Source organism: Paramormyrops kingsleyae, chromosome 2 (assembly GCF_048594095.1).
Source record: "Paramormyrops kingsleyae isolate MSU_618 chromosome 2, PKINGS_0.4, whole genome shotgun sequence".
Classification (NCBI taxonomy): Eukaryota; Metazoa; Chordata; class Actinopteri; order Osteoglossiformes; family Mormyridae; genus Paramormyrops; species Paramormyrops kingsleyae.
The window spans coordinates 42,913,589-42,931,158 of NC_132798.1; the positions used below are offsets into that span (position 1 = coordinate 42,913,589).

The 17,570-nt window shown below is 42.0% G+C and overlaps 2 protein-coding genes across 2 annotated transcripts; both read left to right on the forward strand.

Annotated features, from left to right (window-relative positions):
• Positions 1–6,352: 6,352 nt before the first annotated feature.
• LOC140587746 (uncharacterized) lies at positions 6,353–8,464 on the forward strand (the record flags this gene model as incomplete). Its single annotated transcript, XM_072709273.1, has 4 exons — positions 6,353–7,325; positions 7,583–7,722; positions 7,826–8,030; positions 8,137–8,464. Coding segments are annotated over 4 exons (1,470 nt in total), but the record flags the coding sequence as incomplete, so codon positions are not given.
• On the forward strand, positions 8,337–13,582 carry LOC140587747 (uncharacterized; the record flags this gene model as incomplete). The annotated part of the gene is made up of 10 exons (XM_072709274.1): positions 8,337–8,549; positions 8,639–8,780; positions 8,879–9,526; positions 9,797–9,877; positions 10,131–10,216; positions 11,223–11,286; positions 12,652–12,718; positions 12,934–13,088; positions 13,201–13,311; positions 13,493–13,582. Coding segments are annotated over 6 exons (1,182 nt in total), but the record flags the coding sequence as incomplete, so codon positions are not given.
• Positions 13,583–17,570: the final 3,988 nt, after the last annotated feature.

The window sequence follows — 17,570 nt, forward strand, 5'->3', positions numbered from 1 at the left end:
ACAAAATACAACTAAATACATCTTTGTCAGGATGTGGGGGGGGGGAGAGGTCTATGACATTCGGGCTAAATGGGGGCAATAGCTTGGGGAGCCAGCCTATCTCAAAGCCTGTGGCCTGTTTGATTCTACCCCATGTTTCCTCCGTGTATGTCCGCTGTGATATGCTTAACAGACACGTTTGATGGCATTATTCTAACATAGCATGTTGCTAAATACCGCTCACTAGTTCCTACAGCTATTAAATGTATTTAAATGAAATCGGGGCATCTTGTTTAGAATAAAACTAAGAAAATACAGGAGATCGATCTTTCGCGTGTGTTGCTGCCGCCGCCATTTTGAAAGGCGCGTCTGCGTCACTGCGCATGCGCAAGCTTCGCATCCCATAAGGCAGTTATTTCGCCCGCATTGTTCAAACGGGTGGCACGCGCCTGGCCCTGCTCCTTGGATAATGGCAGCCTAGATCACGCTAGCTTTGTGCTACGCTGACGGGACCCAGAGCCGCTATGGATGGATCTTCGCCTTTGGTGAAGTGTTTTTTTTTCTCTTTGACATTGAAATAAAACTGTTAAACTGATTACGGCTTTTTCTCATTTTTAAAAACTTGGGCTAAAGTAGTTGTGCTTGTTTCACACTTTCTCTTGTTTCGCTTGGGTATGCCTCTACTTAAATATTGTGTCTCTAGTTAAAAGTTTTGGACCTGTGTCTCATTCACATAGGCTTTCACATATGCAAATTGCCACCCCTCTTCTGGGCTAATGCCGTACGCTCATTTTGACAACGAATTACCAGCGTTATTCGTTGATTTTTTTTGTCTAAAATGTTTATTATTCACATTGGTAGAAAAGTGCTTCAATACTTTAAAAAAAGGTCATGGTTTATTTGAAATAACTGGGCACTCCGTTTGTTGCTGCCATATTTTGAAATGGGTTGTCTAAGGAATCCTTATTCTTTGTTTGATGCCCCGGTTTCGGGTAAACATCCGCGATGGTTTATGACTACACCACATGGCCAAAGTGGCCTGCGAACGGACGATCACCCTGATAACAAAATACAACTAAATACATCTTTGTCAGGATGTGGGGGGGGGGGGGGAGGTCTATGACATTCGGGCTAAATGGGGGCAATAGCTTGGGGAGCCAGCCTATCTCAAAGCCTGTGGCCTGTTTGATTCTACCCCATGTTTCCTCCGTGTATGTCCGCTGTGATATGCTTAACAGACACGTTTGATGGCATTATTCTAACATAGCATGTTGCTAAATACCGCTCACTAGTTCCTACAGCTATTAAATGTATTTAAATGAAATCGGGGCATCTTGTTTAGAATAAAACTAAGAAAATACAGGAGATCGATCTTTCGCGTGTGTTGCTGCCGCCGCCATTTTGAAAGGCGCGTCTGCGTCACTGCGCATGCGCAAGCTTCGCATCCCATAAGGCAGTTATTTCGCCCGCATTGTTCAAACGGGTGGCACGCGCCTGGCCCTGCTCCTTGGATAATGGCAGCCTAGATCACGCTAGCTTTGTGCTACACTGACGGGACCCAGAGCCGCTATGGATGGATCTTCGCCTTTGGTGAAGTGTTTTTTTTTCTCTTTGACATTGAAATAAAACTGTTAAACTGATTACGGCTTTTTCTCATTTTTAAAAACTTGGGCTAAAGTAGTTGTGCTTGTTTCACACTTTCTCTTGTTTCGCTTGGGTATGCCTCTACTTAAATATTGTGTCTCTAGTTAAAAGTTTTGGACCTGTGTCTCATTCACATAGGCTTTCACATATGCAAATTGCCACCCCTCTTCTGGGCTAATGCCGTACGCTCATTTTGACAACGAATTACCAGCGTTATTCGTTGATTTTTTTTGTCTAAAATGTTTATTATTCACATTGGTAGAAAAGTGCTTCAATACTTTAAAAAAAAGGTCATGGTTTATTTGAAATAACTGGGCACTCCGTTTGTTGCTGCCATATTTTGAAATGGGTTGTCTAAGGAATCCTTATTCTTTGTTTGATGCCCCGGTTTCGGGTAAACATCCGCGACGGTTTATGACTACACCACATGGCCAAAGTGGCCTGCGAACGGACGATCACCCTGATAACAAAATACAACTAAATACATCTTTGTCAGGATGTGGGGGGGGGGAGAGGTCTATGACATTCGGGCTAAATGGGGGCAATAGCTTGGGGAGCCAGCCTATCTCAAAGCCTGTGGCCTGTTTGATTCTACCCCATGTTTCCTCCGTGTATGTCCGCTGTGATATGCTTAACAGACACGTTTGATGGCATTATTCTAACATAGCATGTTGCTAAATACCGCTCACTAGTTCCTACAGCTATTAAATGTATTTAAATGAAATCGGGGCATCTTGTTTAGAATAAAACTAAGAAAATACAGGAGATCGATCTTTCGCGTGTGTTGCTGCCGCCGCCATTTTGAAAGGCGCGTCTGCGTCACTGCGCATGCGCAAGCTTCGCATCCCATAAGGCAGTTATTTCGCCCGCATTGTTCAAACGGGTGGCACGCGCCTGGCCCTGCTCCTTGGATAATGGCAGCCTAGATCACGCTAGCTTTGTGCTACGCTGACGGGACCCAGAGCCGCTATGGATGGATCTTCGCCTTTGGTGAAGTGTTTTTTTTTCTCTTTGACATTGAAATAAAACTGTTAAACTGATTACGGCTTTTTCTCATTTTTAAAAACTTGGGCTAAAGTAGTTGTGCTTGTTTCACACTTTCTCTTGTTTCGCTTGGGTATGCCTCTACTTAAATATTGTGTCTCTAGTTAAAAGTTTTGGACCTGTGTCTCATTCACATAGGCTTTCACATATGCAAATTGCCACCCCTCTTCTGGGCTAATGCCGTACGCTCATTTTGACAACGAATTACCAGCGTTATTCGTTGATTTTTTTTGTCTAAAATGTTTATTATTCACATTGGTAGAAAAGTGCTTCAATACTTTAAAAAAAGGTCATGGTTTATTTGAAATAACTGGGCACTCCGTTTGTTGCTGCCATATTTTGAAATGGGTTGTCTAAGGAATCCTTATTCATTGTTTGATGCCCCGGTTTCGGGTAAACATCCGCGACGGTTTATGACTACACCACATGGCCAAAGTGGCCTGCGAACGGACGATCACCCTGATAACAAAATACAACTAAATACATCTTTGTCAGGATGTGGGGGGGGGGAGAGGTCTATGACATTCGGGCTAAATGGGGGCAATAGCTTGGGGAGCCAGCCTATCTCAAAGCCTGTGGCCTGTTTGATTCTACCCCATGTTTCCTCCGTGTATGTCCGCTGTGATATGCTTAACAGACACGTTTGATGGCATTATTCTAACATAGCATGTTGCTAAATACCGCTCACTAGTTCCTACAGCTATTAAATGTATTTAAATGAAATCGGGGCATCTTGTTTAGAATAAAACTAAGAAAATACAGGAGATCGATCTTTCGCGTGTGTTGCTGCCGCCGCCATTTTGAAAGGCGCGTCTGCGTCACTGCGCATGCGCAAGCTTCGCATCCCATAAGGCAGTTATTTCGCCCGCATTGTTCAAACGGGTGGCACGCGCCTGGCCCTGCTCCTTGGATAATGGCAGCCTAGATTACGCTAGCTTTGTGCTACGCTGACGGGACCCAGAGCCGCTATGGATGGATCTTCGCCTTTGGTGAAGTGTTTTTTTTTCTCTTTGACATTGAAATAAAACTGTTAAACTGATTACGGCTTTTTCTCATTTTTAAAAACTTGGGCTAAAGTAGTTGTGCTTGTTTCACACTTTCTCTTGTTTCGCTTGGGTATGCCTCTACTTAAATATTGTGTCTCTAGTTAAAAGTTTTGGACCTGTGTCTCATTCACATAGGCTTTCACATATGCAAATTGCCACCCCTCTTCTGGGCTAATGCCGTACGCTCATTTTGACAACGAATTACCAGCGTTATTCGTTGATTTTTTTTGTCTAAAATGTTTATTATTCACATTGGTAGAAAAGTGCTTCAATACTTTAAAAAAAGGTCATGGTTTATTTGAAATAACTGGGCACTCCGTTTGTTGCTGCCATATTTTGAAATGGGTTGTCTAAGGAATCCTTATTCTTTGTTTGATGCCCCGGTTTCGGGTAAACATCCGCGACGGTTTATGACTACACCACATGGCCAAAGTGGCCTGCGAACGGACGATCACCCTGATAACAAAATACAACTAAATACATCTTTGTCAGGATGTGGGGGGGGGGAGAGGTCTATGACATTCGGGCTAAATGGGGGCAATAGCTTGGGGAGCCAGCCTATCTCAAAGCCTGTGGCCTGTTTGATTCTACCCCATGTTTCCTCCGTGTATGTCCGCTGTGATATGCTTAACAGACACGTTTGATGGCATTATTCTAACATAGCATGTTGCTAAATACCGCTCACTAGTTCCTACAGCTATTAAATGTATTTAAATGAAATCGGGGCATCTTGTTTAGAATAAAACTAAGAAAATACAGGAGATCGATCTTTCGCGTGTGTTGCTGCCGCCGCCATTTTGAAAGGCGCGTCTGCGTCACTGCGCATGCGCAAGCTTCGCATCCCATAAGGCAGTTATTTCGCCCGCATTGTTCAAACGGGTGGCACGCGCCTGGCCCTGCTCCTTGGATAATGGCAGCCTAGATCACGCTAGCTTTGTGCTACGCTGACGGGACCCAGAGCCGCTATGGATGGATCTTCGCCTTTGGTGAAGTGTTTTTTTTTCTCTTTGACATTGAAATAAAACTGTTAAACTGATTACGGCTTTTTCTCATTTTTAAAAACTTGGGCTAAAGTAGTTGTGCTTGTTTCACACTTTCTCTTGTTTCGCTTGGGTATGCCTCTACTTAAATATTGTGTCTCTAGTTAAAATTTCCGGACTTGAAATGCCCTTAGATTCAGAACATGAGAAGGGTAACACATTGAATAGACTAAAATGAAATTGGGTATGCCTCTACTTAAATATTGTGTCTCTAGTTAAAATTTCCGGACTTGAAATGCCCTTAGATTCAGAACATGAGAAGGGTAACACATTGAATAGACTAAAATGAAATTTGAATAAATAAATCATGTATATATGTTTTGTTTTAGGGCGTAACACTAGAAAACGCAGACGGTACGTTTTGCTGCTAGGTTGTTTCTCTTTTGTTTCAGGGACCGCAGGTCTGGGCCTTATGTCCTAAAAATTATATGACAATATTGCAAAATATTTATCACAAATGCATATGTAGAAAACAGACTACGACAGGTGCTTTTGAGTTTTTCTGATTATGATGACCGAATTGTTTTATTAAGAGTTATGGAGTATGTGACCGATATATTATTAAATTACACCAACAACCTCAATGGTATTTATGTAAAAATAGTATATTATGATTGTTAATTATGCAGATGTTTAGGCTATATTATGATGCTCAGGATACTCAAGTTAATGCTGATGATATGAATGCTCTATAAGATATTTTATCGATATCACAGCCTGATAACCTTACAAGCTGCATTACTTCTGCATGCATGTTATGTTGTTAGAATGAGCGTGCACCTCAGAGTAACAGTAAGTTTACACAATGTTTTATTGTTTATGTTTTAAAGCATCCAACGCATTTACAGGCCAGTCCTGATGCAACAAGGTTTTGCCTAGACGGTGTGTTCAGATGCCCATGCTGCACTTATGCAACTGACCAACAATTCAAATTTACAACACACATTCAGAGCCACGTGAGACATGCAGTACAGCATAGAGGTAATTCCTAATGATGTTTATTGGTCTATTGATTTTGGTGGTTTTAAAACATACACATGCTTAAATGTAGAATGCACTTCTTACAATCAAGATAGACAAAATGATGTGGAGTTCCTTAGTGGGAGTCCCTGAAGTCATGTGAATATTGGTAAGCTAATTTACCTATGTTTGTGTTTTGTTTGACACTGTAACTTTCTGATCAGCTACTCCTGACCTCACTCCCCCAGTCCCGTTCTGTGTATACCTTTCTTTTCTGTTGATAGCTTTGGTCTTCATGTTGCCGTCTTGCAGGTTTCTTCATCAGCAAATGCAACAATTATTGCAGACCCACAGGACACTTTCATTGTCTTTATTGCAGCCAAACAATAATACGCAAAGACCAGTTTAAACATCATGTATCCCAATGCATCAGTGAAACCAAGCCAACCACAACGGAAGCGCATCAGTCACCTCCCGCCTCTCCTGCTCCCTCCTTTACTGCTTCTGAAGCTGCATGTCCCCCTCCCCCAGTCCCCATCCTCCACCCCTCACTTTCTTCATGTTCCTCTGATCCTGGCTCCTCAGCAGCACCAGCACTACCACCCCCTCACCCAAAGAAAGCAGAAAACAGTGAAGTGTACTAGCTGTGGCCTAATCCTTAATAGACGGAACCTACGGATACATCTTCGAAGACGTCACACTCCCATCAAAATGGACATTACGGCACAGAACCACCTCAGTGCTCAGTGTGTTGATTACACAAATGGAGTGTTTGCAGTAGCAAAGTCTTTTATAGCACCCAGCACACCAGTACGTGTCATTAAAAGGACATGGGGTCCTGAACAAAAAACAATGTGTGAGCTGGATATCTGCAGAATTAATGCAGAGTTTGCAGAGAGGTCAAACCTTCGTCCATTTGAGTGCCACCACATTCAGTCCCTCGTGTACTGCCCTCCAGCCAGAATGGACACTCCATCACTTACAGAGGATGTTTTGCAGGTGATGGTACATGACAAGTGGTTTGGGGAAGACAAAAAGGAAAGGTGTTTGGTACGTCAGAGAGAAGCAAATGATGCAGGAGTCCCGTTGTCCTGTCTGGTGACTGTGTGTGGACCCCCCTACAAAAAGCACATTTCTGTATACGAGTCAACTATCTCCTATTACAGCCGGCTTGGCAGAGTGGTGGTAAGGTACAATTCTAAAATCATTTCATGGCATTGTCCTTGCGCGAACCCAAGGCAGTCATGCATACCTAAATATGTTGCCAAGTGGCATTTATTTGAAACAGACCAGGCACTCTTCAGAAAAACCAGAAGTGTGGAGGAGAACATCACAGAACATTTTCCAATTGACATGGAAAGTTTTGACCTAGAAGAAGGAGCTCCATACTCACCTGAAGGCAAAAATCTGTCGCGGATGGTTCAATACATTTTTCATAAGAAGAAACTGCCTGCGATTTTCCCCTCAGACGTGGTCAAGACCATTCATTTCCCTGTGCACTTCATACCATCAGAAACCTTTTGCTCAGAATGTTTAGAGCCCACTCCTCTAAGCGAACCTGTGCTGATTACATCTAAGGCTAAAATCCTAACAATCACTGATGTCATAGAAGGTATGTTCTCTCTTTATTTAAATATTTATTATCGATATTTTAACATTTCATTACTCACTACATGTACTGTAAATGTCAGTGTAGCCATGACTTCCACTATCAGCAGCTTAGCCTCCTTCCCAGCAATTCACACTTGTATGCTTACTGAGATAATTTCATACACTGGCTTTTAGTACTGTGCAAAGTATAGAGACATGTCACAGTGTAAAATGGTGAAAGATAAATGTGTAACATTTACTGGTGCTTGTGTCCATTAGGAATTTCAGTGTACAGAAAATGGTGCTACAGGTGTGGTATGGCATATCGATACCAGGAGTGGACTGATGGTGTCCACAATTTCGATGACCACACACTTCTGTCCATATACATGTGCCATTTTCTACGCAATACACTTCAGGTAGGAACCATGTTCTGTTGTTTTAATCATTTAAAACAATTACGAATACTTTATCAAAATAATATATTGTAAAGCCTTTAAATGTCATACATCAATTTCACAGACTCATCAGGCAGTAGGGAGTGCCATGGATGTGTTGGAGAAGACCTCTGGTAAAACCTATCCATCCAGGGAAAGGGTCCTGCAGGCTTATTTAAGCTTTGAAGCACTGTCAGACCTCGGTTACACATATGCTTGTGTATCGTGTGGTTATCATCCAGTATCTGTTGTGATGGACCTTCATGAGAAGGGCGTTTTTAGCATGCCTGGTAAGTGAACACATTTATTCATTTTCTTAGTCTTACATTGTTTCAAGCACCACATATCCAGCTATGACTGTTTGGAACATGCTTACTTAAGTCTTGCTTTCCTTAGTGAGCAGCATTGAGGAACCATCTCAGACTTTTGATGGAAAGGTAAGTGTTGAAAATTTCTGGGAGATGGTTTCCCTTGAAATGATCAGCCGTGGGTTGGTCCCAAGTAAGTACAGTCCGCACAATGTTCTAGGTGGGATGACAGTATTCTAGCATTTACTTTGTTTATCGTGGAATAATGTACTGTTATGTTAATAATATTTTCTAACATCATTTAAAGGCAACAAGTCAAACCCATTTGTCGTCCATCCCAGTTACCATAGTTGGGCTCCGTGGATTGGTCCTCACACAAGAGATAGGGATGTTGTACTCAACACTGAATACAAAGAAGTGTATTCTGCTTGTAGTGCAAAGGAGGAATCTGAGTTTAACCTCACAGAGGACCGACTGACTGATGAACTTCTTAAGCTCAAGGTACTGAACTTAAGTCAATTTTTGTCAGTTTTGTCAAAGATGTGTGTTTTTGAACCACGCCAGACCAACTATACTAATGTTCATTATAGATGGAAGCTGTGCGTGCTCTGTGCCGACAGTGTGGCATAGACCCCAAAGGCTCACGGATGGACCTGGTAACGAGACTTCAACAAGAAATGAAGAACAGAGCGAGTTATGATAAGGTGTTTTCACAGATCTGGGGAGCTTCTGGTAAGTTGTGTTCTATTACTGAGAGACCGTTTTTACAGACAGTTCTTAGTTTCATTACTTGGAATGGTTGCACTCTGATTTACAGTTTCCTTAAACAGGTGGATGGGCTGTGGTCACCTGTCCTTGTGCTGTGGTGTATGGTGTTAAGTTCAACATAAGGGCTGAGAGCCCCCGGGACTTTGCTGACCTTTTATTGTCGATGAAACATTTTCCAAACATTGTATTATATGATTTTGCGAGAGGGTTGGCAACACATACCAACCTAAGAGATCCAGAATCATTACCCTTCAAACCTCATGGGGGTAGGTTACTTGAGCCTACTGAAGATAACATCAGATGTGCCACTACTGGACAGATAAAAGTGAGCTTGCCATGGCTAGTCACCAAGAAGCCAGTTCCTGATGAAAATGGCCACCCTATAACTGGATCGTCTGAGCATTATGCTCTTTATGATAGATTTCATGAGGCAAACTCAAAAGATGCCAGGGATGTCTTGCGAAAGGTGGAACTGGTCCCAGAGTTACGTGGTTGGATCAACAGCCCGTGTGCTGAACAGCTCTTTGCTGGAATGAGGAAAAACAATCATTTTCTCAACATGATGACTCCCTCATCGCATGTCTTTTTGATGCGAAATATTTTGTGTCACTACAACAATGCTAGAAATTCAAGAACCATAGAAAGCATGAAGAAGAGATTGGGCAAAGGAGTGGACATACAGTTAAATTCCAATGGTCAGACAGTTTTGGGTATGTATTCCACCCTCATTCTAAATTATTAGTGGTAATGTCATGTTTATGTCATGTTTATGTAATTTTGCTGTCCGGTGCCGTGAAGTTATATTTGTCTTTTAATTGTAGGTGATTCCTCATGTTTATTTTGCAATTTGAAAGATCATAAAGCTATAACTTACAAATCTGTCAGAAATGCTAGACAGCATAGCGTTGATGAGAAATGCATGCAGTACAACCGATTTAACTCATTCTAAATCATTTGGTTTAAAATGTGCTTTTTTGCAGCACCAGCTGAAGCACCAGCCGAACAAGCACAAACAACAACAGCAGCACCAGCTCATGGTATGACAACTGCAGCATCCCCTGGTATGAAGACAATATATATTTTTTGAGGGCCTGGTTGTACAACTTAATAAAAACCTTAACACATCCATGTTTTTTAGAATATGTATACTTATGTATGTTTGCAGTGGGTACTTGATCTGCAGCTAAATGTATACCAACCTTCAGCCACCCTAAGAAAGTGTTATATGCTTCATAAGATGGCTCAGTATCACAGAAATGTGGTGAAACACTTATTTGGTTAATATTTTCATGCATGGTCTGATATGTATGACAGGAGATCTACCAGTGTGCAGTGATGACTGCTGGGGACTACCACATCTGGAGCACACAAGTGCCCGATCGGAAATCAGAGACTCAGAGGTGCATGTTTTATGTTTTGTTCCTCCGTATTTGTTTGTTTGTTTATATATTGATTGACTCATTTGATTGATTGCCGCATGGGCTCTCTTAGTCGCAAATTTGGAAACCATTTAACAATTGGCAACCATTTCATGTAATACAGTTGTCATTGTTTATGGGTGTTATAACTTTTAACATCTAATGTATCGGTTATTATATTATTTATAACTTGGAAACAAACTATTCATTAATCAGTAATACAATTCCTTTTGTGTCATACTTTTTAAATATTTTCTGTGATGCCTCGTAGTGCATGGCATATAAGTGAAGTGATTAGTTGTCATTGACACACCACAGCACACAGTGCACAACAACAAAATGTGTACTCTGCATTTAACCTATATGACACCATGACATTGCAGAGGAGAGCAGTGCTTGGGGGTGGTACCTTGCTCAGGGTACTTCAGTGGCACCTTTCGATTACAAGTGCACTTCCCTATCCATTAGGCCACCACTGACCCTATTACAGACAGCAGCATAATTTAATGGAGTCAGATTAATTGGTCTTAGTGATCTGATCTGAAGGTGGGGATTAGGGTTGTAACGGTATGAGATTTTCACGGTATGATAATCGTCTCAGAAAATATCACGGTTTCGTGGTATACGGTATTAAACTATCATTATTATTAGTATAATCATCAGCTACAATGACCCTTAAATGAATAAAAAGAGATATGGTTTTTGGATGAACATGGTTTATTGTAACAAACTTTTTTTTAATGAAAATAAAAAAAACTTATGGAAGTATGAGTCTAACTTTTGGGGGAAAAATAAATAAAATAAAGCTGCGCATCTCCCATTTGAACAAAATAAGGAATAAGTTATTTCTCTTTATATTAGACAAGAATAAATCAAACTGTCCTTCCTCTTTAACAGCATATATGGGAGAGCAATATGTGCAGGGTCATGTTTGTTAATATTTTCCTGAGATTATCATAGCAGCATGCATTTCTTTGCTTTTTTTCAGGTCAGATTATGATGAAGAAATGTAAGCATGTTGAGATTTTCAGGGCTCAATCTTGACCGCTGAGGTGAGAGAATGTGTCCACTTGTACTAAACACCTATGAGTTTTCAGTTAGTGTATTTGATGATTATTCTTTTAAATAAAATTATAAAATGATCATTAAGTGTTCTCTTGAGAGTAGCTCTGGATATGTTCATGTGTTCACGTCTTCACATAGTGAATGAGACAGCAGACGCTTTAAAAACCATGACCATCATGCAGTGGCGGTTTTAGGCATGGGCGAACGGGGCAGCCGCCCGGGGCGGCACTTTTTCATGTCACGTGGGGGGCGGCACACGAACTTGGAGGAAAACAAAAATAATCTAAATAAAGCGTTTTTCTAGAGGATGGGCGAGCGGAGACGATAAGGGATGAAGTTGGGAGGGCGCCGGGAGGGATTCTATGGGGGGCGGCACACGAACCTGGAGGACAAAATAATCATCTGTGCCGCTGTGTGTGTGTGTGTGTGTGTGTGTGTGTGTGTGTGTGGGGGGGGGGGGGGGTAGTTGGTTAATGAGCAAGCGGCAGCCTTTTTGCGCTGTATATTCACAGACGCACATCGCGATTTAATTTGCTGCACAGCTATATTTTGATTTATTCATCCATCTATCTATCAAATTGGACATTTTACGTGGCATCTGAATTATACTGTAATTGACTCCAATTACATGACTGGATTCCGGGATTCCCTCTGCATCACAGAAATAATACGGCTTTAAGTTATAAATGGAACTTACCTTTATCTTCACGGAGGGATGGTGTTCGCGAATATGGGAGAACATGTTCGACGTATTTCCTCCTTTTGCGGCCACTGTTCGTCCACATTTCTTGCAAACTGGATATCCACCCCACGATCATTTTTCGGATACCCAAAATATTCCCATACTGCAGATTTTAATTTTTTTTTCGGCGGGAAATAGAGATTAGAATTTGCAGCCACTATCGGACATTTTCGCCGCTGTGCATTTATGGGTGGAGTCTAAGCAGTAAAGCGGAAAGAAGTTGCATATACACAGCAGCGCAGGTGAGATCTGGTTTCTTTTTTTTTTTTCCAAACCGCGGATAGGCAAATGTGCATGATATGATAATCGTACATGTCAATATCACAATAAACCGCCATACCGGTATACCGTTACAACCCTAGTGGGGATTGATACACCTTACAAAGTTGATGCTGTAATATTTATCACTCTGATGCATTGTTCTGACCCATATGCATATAAGCCTTTCAGTCTGACAAGCTGGTAGTATCATGACTGCCTTTTTCCAGGTCTGGTGCCCAACGTGATCAAATTGTTTTACACCTGTGCCCTCAGGTGGAGTCAACTCTATGTGATACCATTACAATATGTCATAGTTTTACAATAGTTGTGACAATATAATTTCTTTTAGGAAAATTCAATGTGTTGAAAGCACAGATGGTAGAGGAGGAGGAATGGGTTCCATCTCCATTGAACAGGTATTTATGTAGCTGATCTTACAGCTGAACCTGCTGTTTTTCTCTTTTTTTCTCTGTGCTTACTGTGCTGTACCCTACAAAAATGTGAAAACAATGAGCTTCATTTTAAGCAGTTGGAGTTGGAATGTAGAAGTCATGCTATTTTTGTCTGTTTTTGTTATATTACAGAACTATTGTAAAATAATATTTGCGTGCTTGTATGATTTCTTTCACAGATCCCCCTCGACGTCCTGGAGGATATCCTTTTAGAAGTAGTCCTGTTCGAGGGTGACAAAGCTTTTTTAAAGCTGTCACTTGTTTGTCACCTTTTTTTGGGACTTAGTCGGAAGGGAAACATTCCGTGCCCGAGCGCATTTTCAGTGGCTTGACAGTAGGTATAAAACATATTATGATATTTGAATACCCTTTGAGTTAGGATGTTTGTATTCCCATTAACAAGGGATTTTACTCTAATGAATCATTCTTAAATTTGAAACCTACAGGTGTAGTCCCATGGAAACTGTACAGTGCGGCCTATCAAGCACAATTCCGACGATTGTATCGCCTGGAATGCTGCCAGCACTGTCTAGAGACTTATAAGAACAGCTTACCAGGTATGCATACTGTGTAAGAATGTTGACAATTGTTGCTGAAGTCAGTGGTTGCAAAAAGAAAGTCACCAGAACAATTTATTGTGTGTCAGGTCCTGAATATTTTCTTGAAAGTATGCAATGAAAAACATTGTTGCTCTGTTTTGATACTAAGTATGCTTGCTTATTATTTATTGTCCCATAGGCTACATTGGGCGTGGAAGACGAGGGGAACTTCACATAGCCTGGGTTCTGCAGCGAGTTCTGCAAACACCTTACGGAAGACTTGGGTGTGTGAATGGGTGGGGGGGGGGGGGGTGAATGAGTGGGTCAGTGAGTGAGTGAGTGAATGGGTGGGTATGTAAGGAAAATAGCAAATTGGATGACTTTGGAATAAAAAAATAACAGCTACTATGCCTCTGTTTCCTTGTCTACACACAGACTACACACATGACCGAACCACATTTTAAGTTTTATCAGCTTTTCATTAAAAAGCACAGTGGCACCCAATTGTGATGAGTTACTGTATGTGGAAATGAGTGGCACCTCTGTATCATTTGTGAATAATTTGTCATCTCATATCGACATTAAATCATAAGTTTATTTAATTTTAATGTTGGCACAGAAATAAGTTACAGTGCCTTTGGAAATGCAATAAAATGCTCATTTGGAAAACGTTTAACTATCCTTTGTAATTGAGTAAAATTATGATAACTGAATACTTTTATAAGGCACTGTATACTTGATTGCAATGGGTTTTATTACTTTCCGGCTATATTAATACACCAATCAATATGTTAACCAATCATCACAGACAAGCATTACATCGATATCGGATTGAAACTATATTATGGCCATCCTACAGCTACATAAACAAGGGTAAATAGTCCTACTTTCGCTGTCCTGGAGAGAGAGAGCGAGAGAGACAGAGATGTAAACATGTAAGCAGCAGCAGAATAAAATAGAAATATAATTTCAGAATGTTTTACTTATGCAAATGTCATTTTCGAGAAATGTTTGGCTCGCATTATCACCAAATTGATGACAATATCACCATTTACTACAAAACTTTGAACTCAATAATTAACAAAATAATATATAAGAAATAAATTGAGAAACTAAATTTCCTGTTACAGACAATTTATCTTAAAATAGTTTGATGTTCAGAATGCTCCTCACTCCACTTCACGCAACTTTAAAACACGCAAGGACCATGTTAGGCCAAAAGCTGAACAATGTTTGTGGGCAACACTCTTGATTTCCCCAGGAGATCTAGACATAGCATATACGCTCACCTAAAGGATTATTAGGAACACCTGTTCAATTTCTCATTAATGCAATTATCTAATCAACCAATCACATGGCAGTTGCTTCAATGCATTTAGGGGTGTGGTCCTGGTCAAGACAATCTCCTGAACTCCAAACTGAATGTCAGAATGGGAAAGAAAGGTGATTTAAGCAATTTTGAGCGTGGCATAGTTGTTGGTGCCAGACGGGCCGGTCTGAGTATTTCACAATCTGCTCAGTTACTGGGATTTTCACGCACAACCATTTCTAGGGTTTACAAAGAATGGTGTGCAAAGGGAAAAACATTCAGTATGCGGCAGTCCCGTTGGGCGAAAATGCCTTGTTGATGCTAGAGGTCAGAGGAGAATGGTCCGACTGATTCAAGCTGATAGAAGAGCAACTTTGGCTGAAATAACCACTCGTTACAACCGAGGTATGCAGCAAAGCATTTGTGAAGCCACAACACGCACAACCTTGAGGTGGATGGGCTACAACAGCAGAAGACCCCACCGGGTACCACTCATCTCCACTACAAATAGGAAAAAGAGGCTACAATTTGCACGAGCTCACCAAAATTGGACAGTTGAAGACTGGAAAAATGTTGCCTGGTCTGATGAGTCTCGATTTCTGTTGAGACATTCAAATGGTAGAGTCAGAATTTGGCGTAAACAGAATGAGAACATGGATCCATCATGCCTTGTTACCACTGTGCAGGCTGCTGGTGGTGGTGTAATGGTGTGGGGGATGTTTTCTTGGCACACTTTAGGCCCCTTAGTGCCAATTGGGCATCGTTTAAATGCCACGGCCTACCTGAGCATTGTTTCTGACCATGTCCATCCCTTTATGACCACCATGTACCCATCCTCTGATGGCTACTTCCAGCAGGATAATGCACCATGTCACAAAGCTCGAATCATTTCAAATTGATTTCTTGAACATGACAATGAGTTCACTGTACTACAATGGCCCCAACAGTCACCAGATCTCAACCTAATAGAGCATCTTCGGGATGTGTTGGAACGGGAGCTTCGTGCCCTGGATGTGCATCCCACAAATCTCCATCAACTGCAAGATGCTATCCTATCAATATGGGCCAACATTTCTAAAGAATGCTTTCAGCACCTTGTTGAATCAATGCCACGTAGAATTAAGGCAGTTCTGAAGGCGAAAGGGGGTCAAACACCATATTAGTATGGTGTTCCTAATAATCCTTTAGGTGAGTGTATGTGTGTACTGTATGTGCACAATGAATGAATGGAATAAGCTGCTACAGTTACATTGAACCATGTGCTTGTGCTCATGTGCACAAGCACACACACACACACGCCGATGGGCTTTAGAGTTTAACTTTAGGTCTGTGAAAGCAGACATAATTATTTCTGTCAGGACCTCGATGTGTATCCAAGCCCCCAAAACACACTAACTCAGGCGTTCACGCAACTTATCGCGAAAAACCAGACAGAAATAGACTTGAAAATTTTAAAGAAAAGACATTAGCGGTTTTTGTTAATGTTTAAAGGTATAAAAAACCTTTGCTGCCTTTCTTAAATGGCTAGAGAACATTGGCTCAACACTATTAATAGTTTATATGAGGATGGGGTCTTTGCAACAGTCACAATCCTATCAGTCAAGTATAGCCTGCCAAAGAAACATCTGTTTCATTTATTTCAAAGCAGACACTTTGTGCAAAAGCTGTTTCCTCATTTCCCTAATGGCAACCAGAATTGGAGGGTCCTTAAAGACCTTTCATAAGACTTGGGGCCCTATCCTGAGGTTTATCAAAGACCAGGTTCTAACACTAGCGGAGACTGTTGCTGTTTAAGTACTAGATGGGAAGACCCCAGCAATGAAATTCGTAACATTTCAAGATGTATAGGTCGTAAAACTGCTTGTATTTTATACTTTTAAAGACTATTGACCAGCTTTGGTGCCTCCTTTAAAATGTACATGTGGTGAGCCAATTTTTTTTATTTTATTTTATTTTTTTTTATTGCCCACCACCACCCCCCCTCTTCGGAGGACAACTTTATTTTACATTACATTCAAGAGTAAAGATTGTGGCCGCTCCGAACTCACCAGTACCGTGGAAAAGGAGAAAAACAGGGGGGGTACAAAAACAACAAGCGTAACAATAACAGGCATCAATCACCATGGGGAGAGGGGGAGAGAGAAAAGAAAAAAAAAAAGGTATACAGAAATAATAACACTAATAATGTAGGCGGGATGGAAAAAAGATGAAGTATAGGGGAATACAGAATACAAACAACCATAAGAAACATAACACTCATCAAACAACAAGAATTATAACAACATCAGTGATACTAATAATAATTAATACAAATCGGTATTATATATATGTAGCATACACACACGTAATCGTACCGTTATATATGTATATTTCAATTCCTAAATCTATAACATACCCTAAAAAGTAATAATAATAATGATATTGATCGCTCCACCAGTCTTGTATGCAAGTGTAGGTGTGACCTGATTTGTCATTGGATGTGCTGGCATTTAATGCCGTCAGGGGAGGCGGCAGCACCCCCCCCCCCCCCCAGGCCCAAGGCGGAGGCAGGAGAACCAGGCAACCGAGGCCACCCTACTGCCCCCCCGGCACAAGGGCCCACAGCCACGCATCCCAGAGACAACCACCCGCCCAACCCGAGAGGGAGCCCGCGAGGGACTAAGGGGGCGCCAACCCCCGCACAGGGAGGCCCGCAGAGGGAGGACGGGCGGCGAGCCCCCCAGCCCCACCCGCAACCCCCCCACCGGGGCAGGCGGGTCCAGGGCCACCCACCGGGACCACCCCCCCCACCCCCCGGCGGACGGCCCCCCACACACCGGGGGAGCCCCAGCCCCCCCAGCCCGTCCCCCGGGAGGACGGGCCGCCGCCCACCGCAGCGACCCGGCACGCCTCCCCCCCAACACTGCAGGATGATCCAAGGGGGGCCCATACAAAGAGTCCCCCCCCCCCACCCGGGAGCGGACCCGCG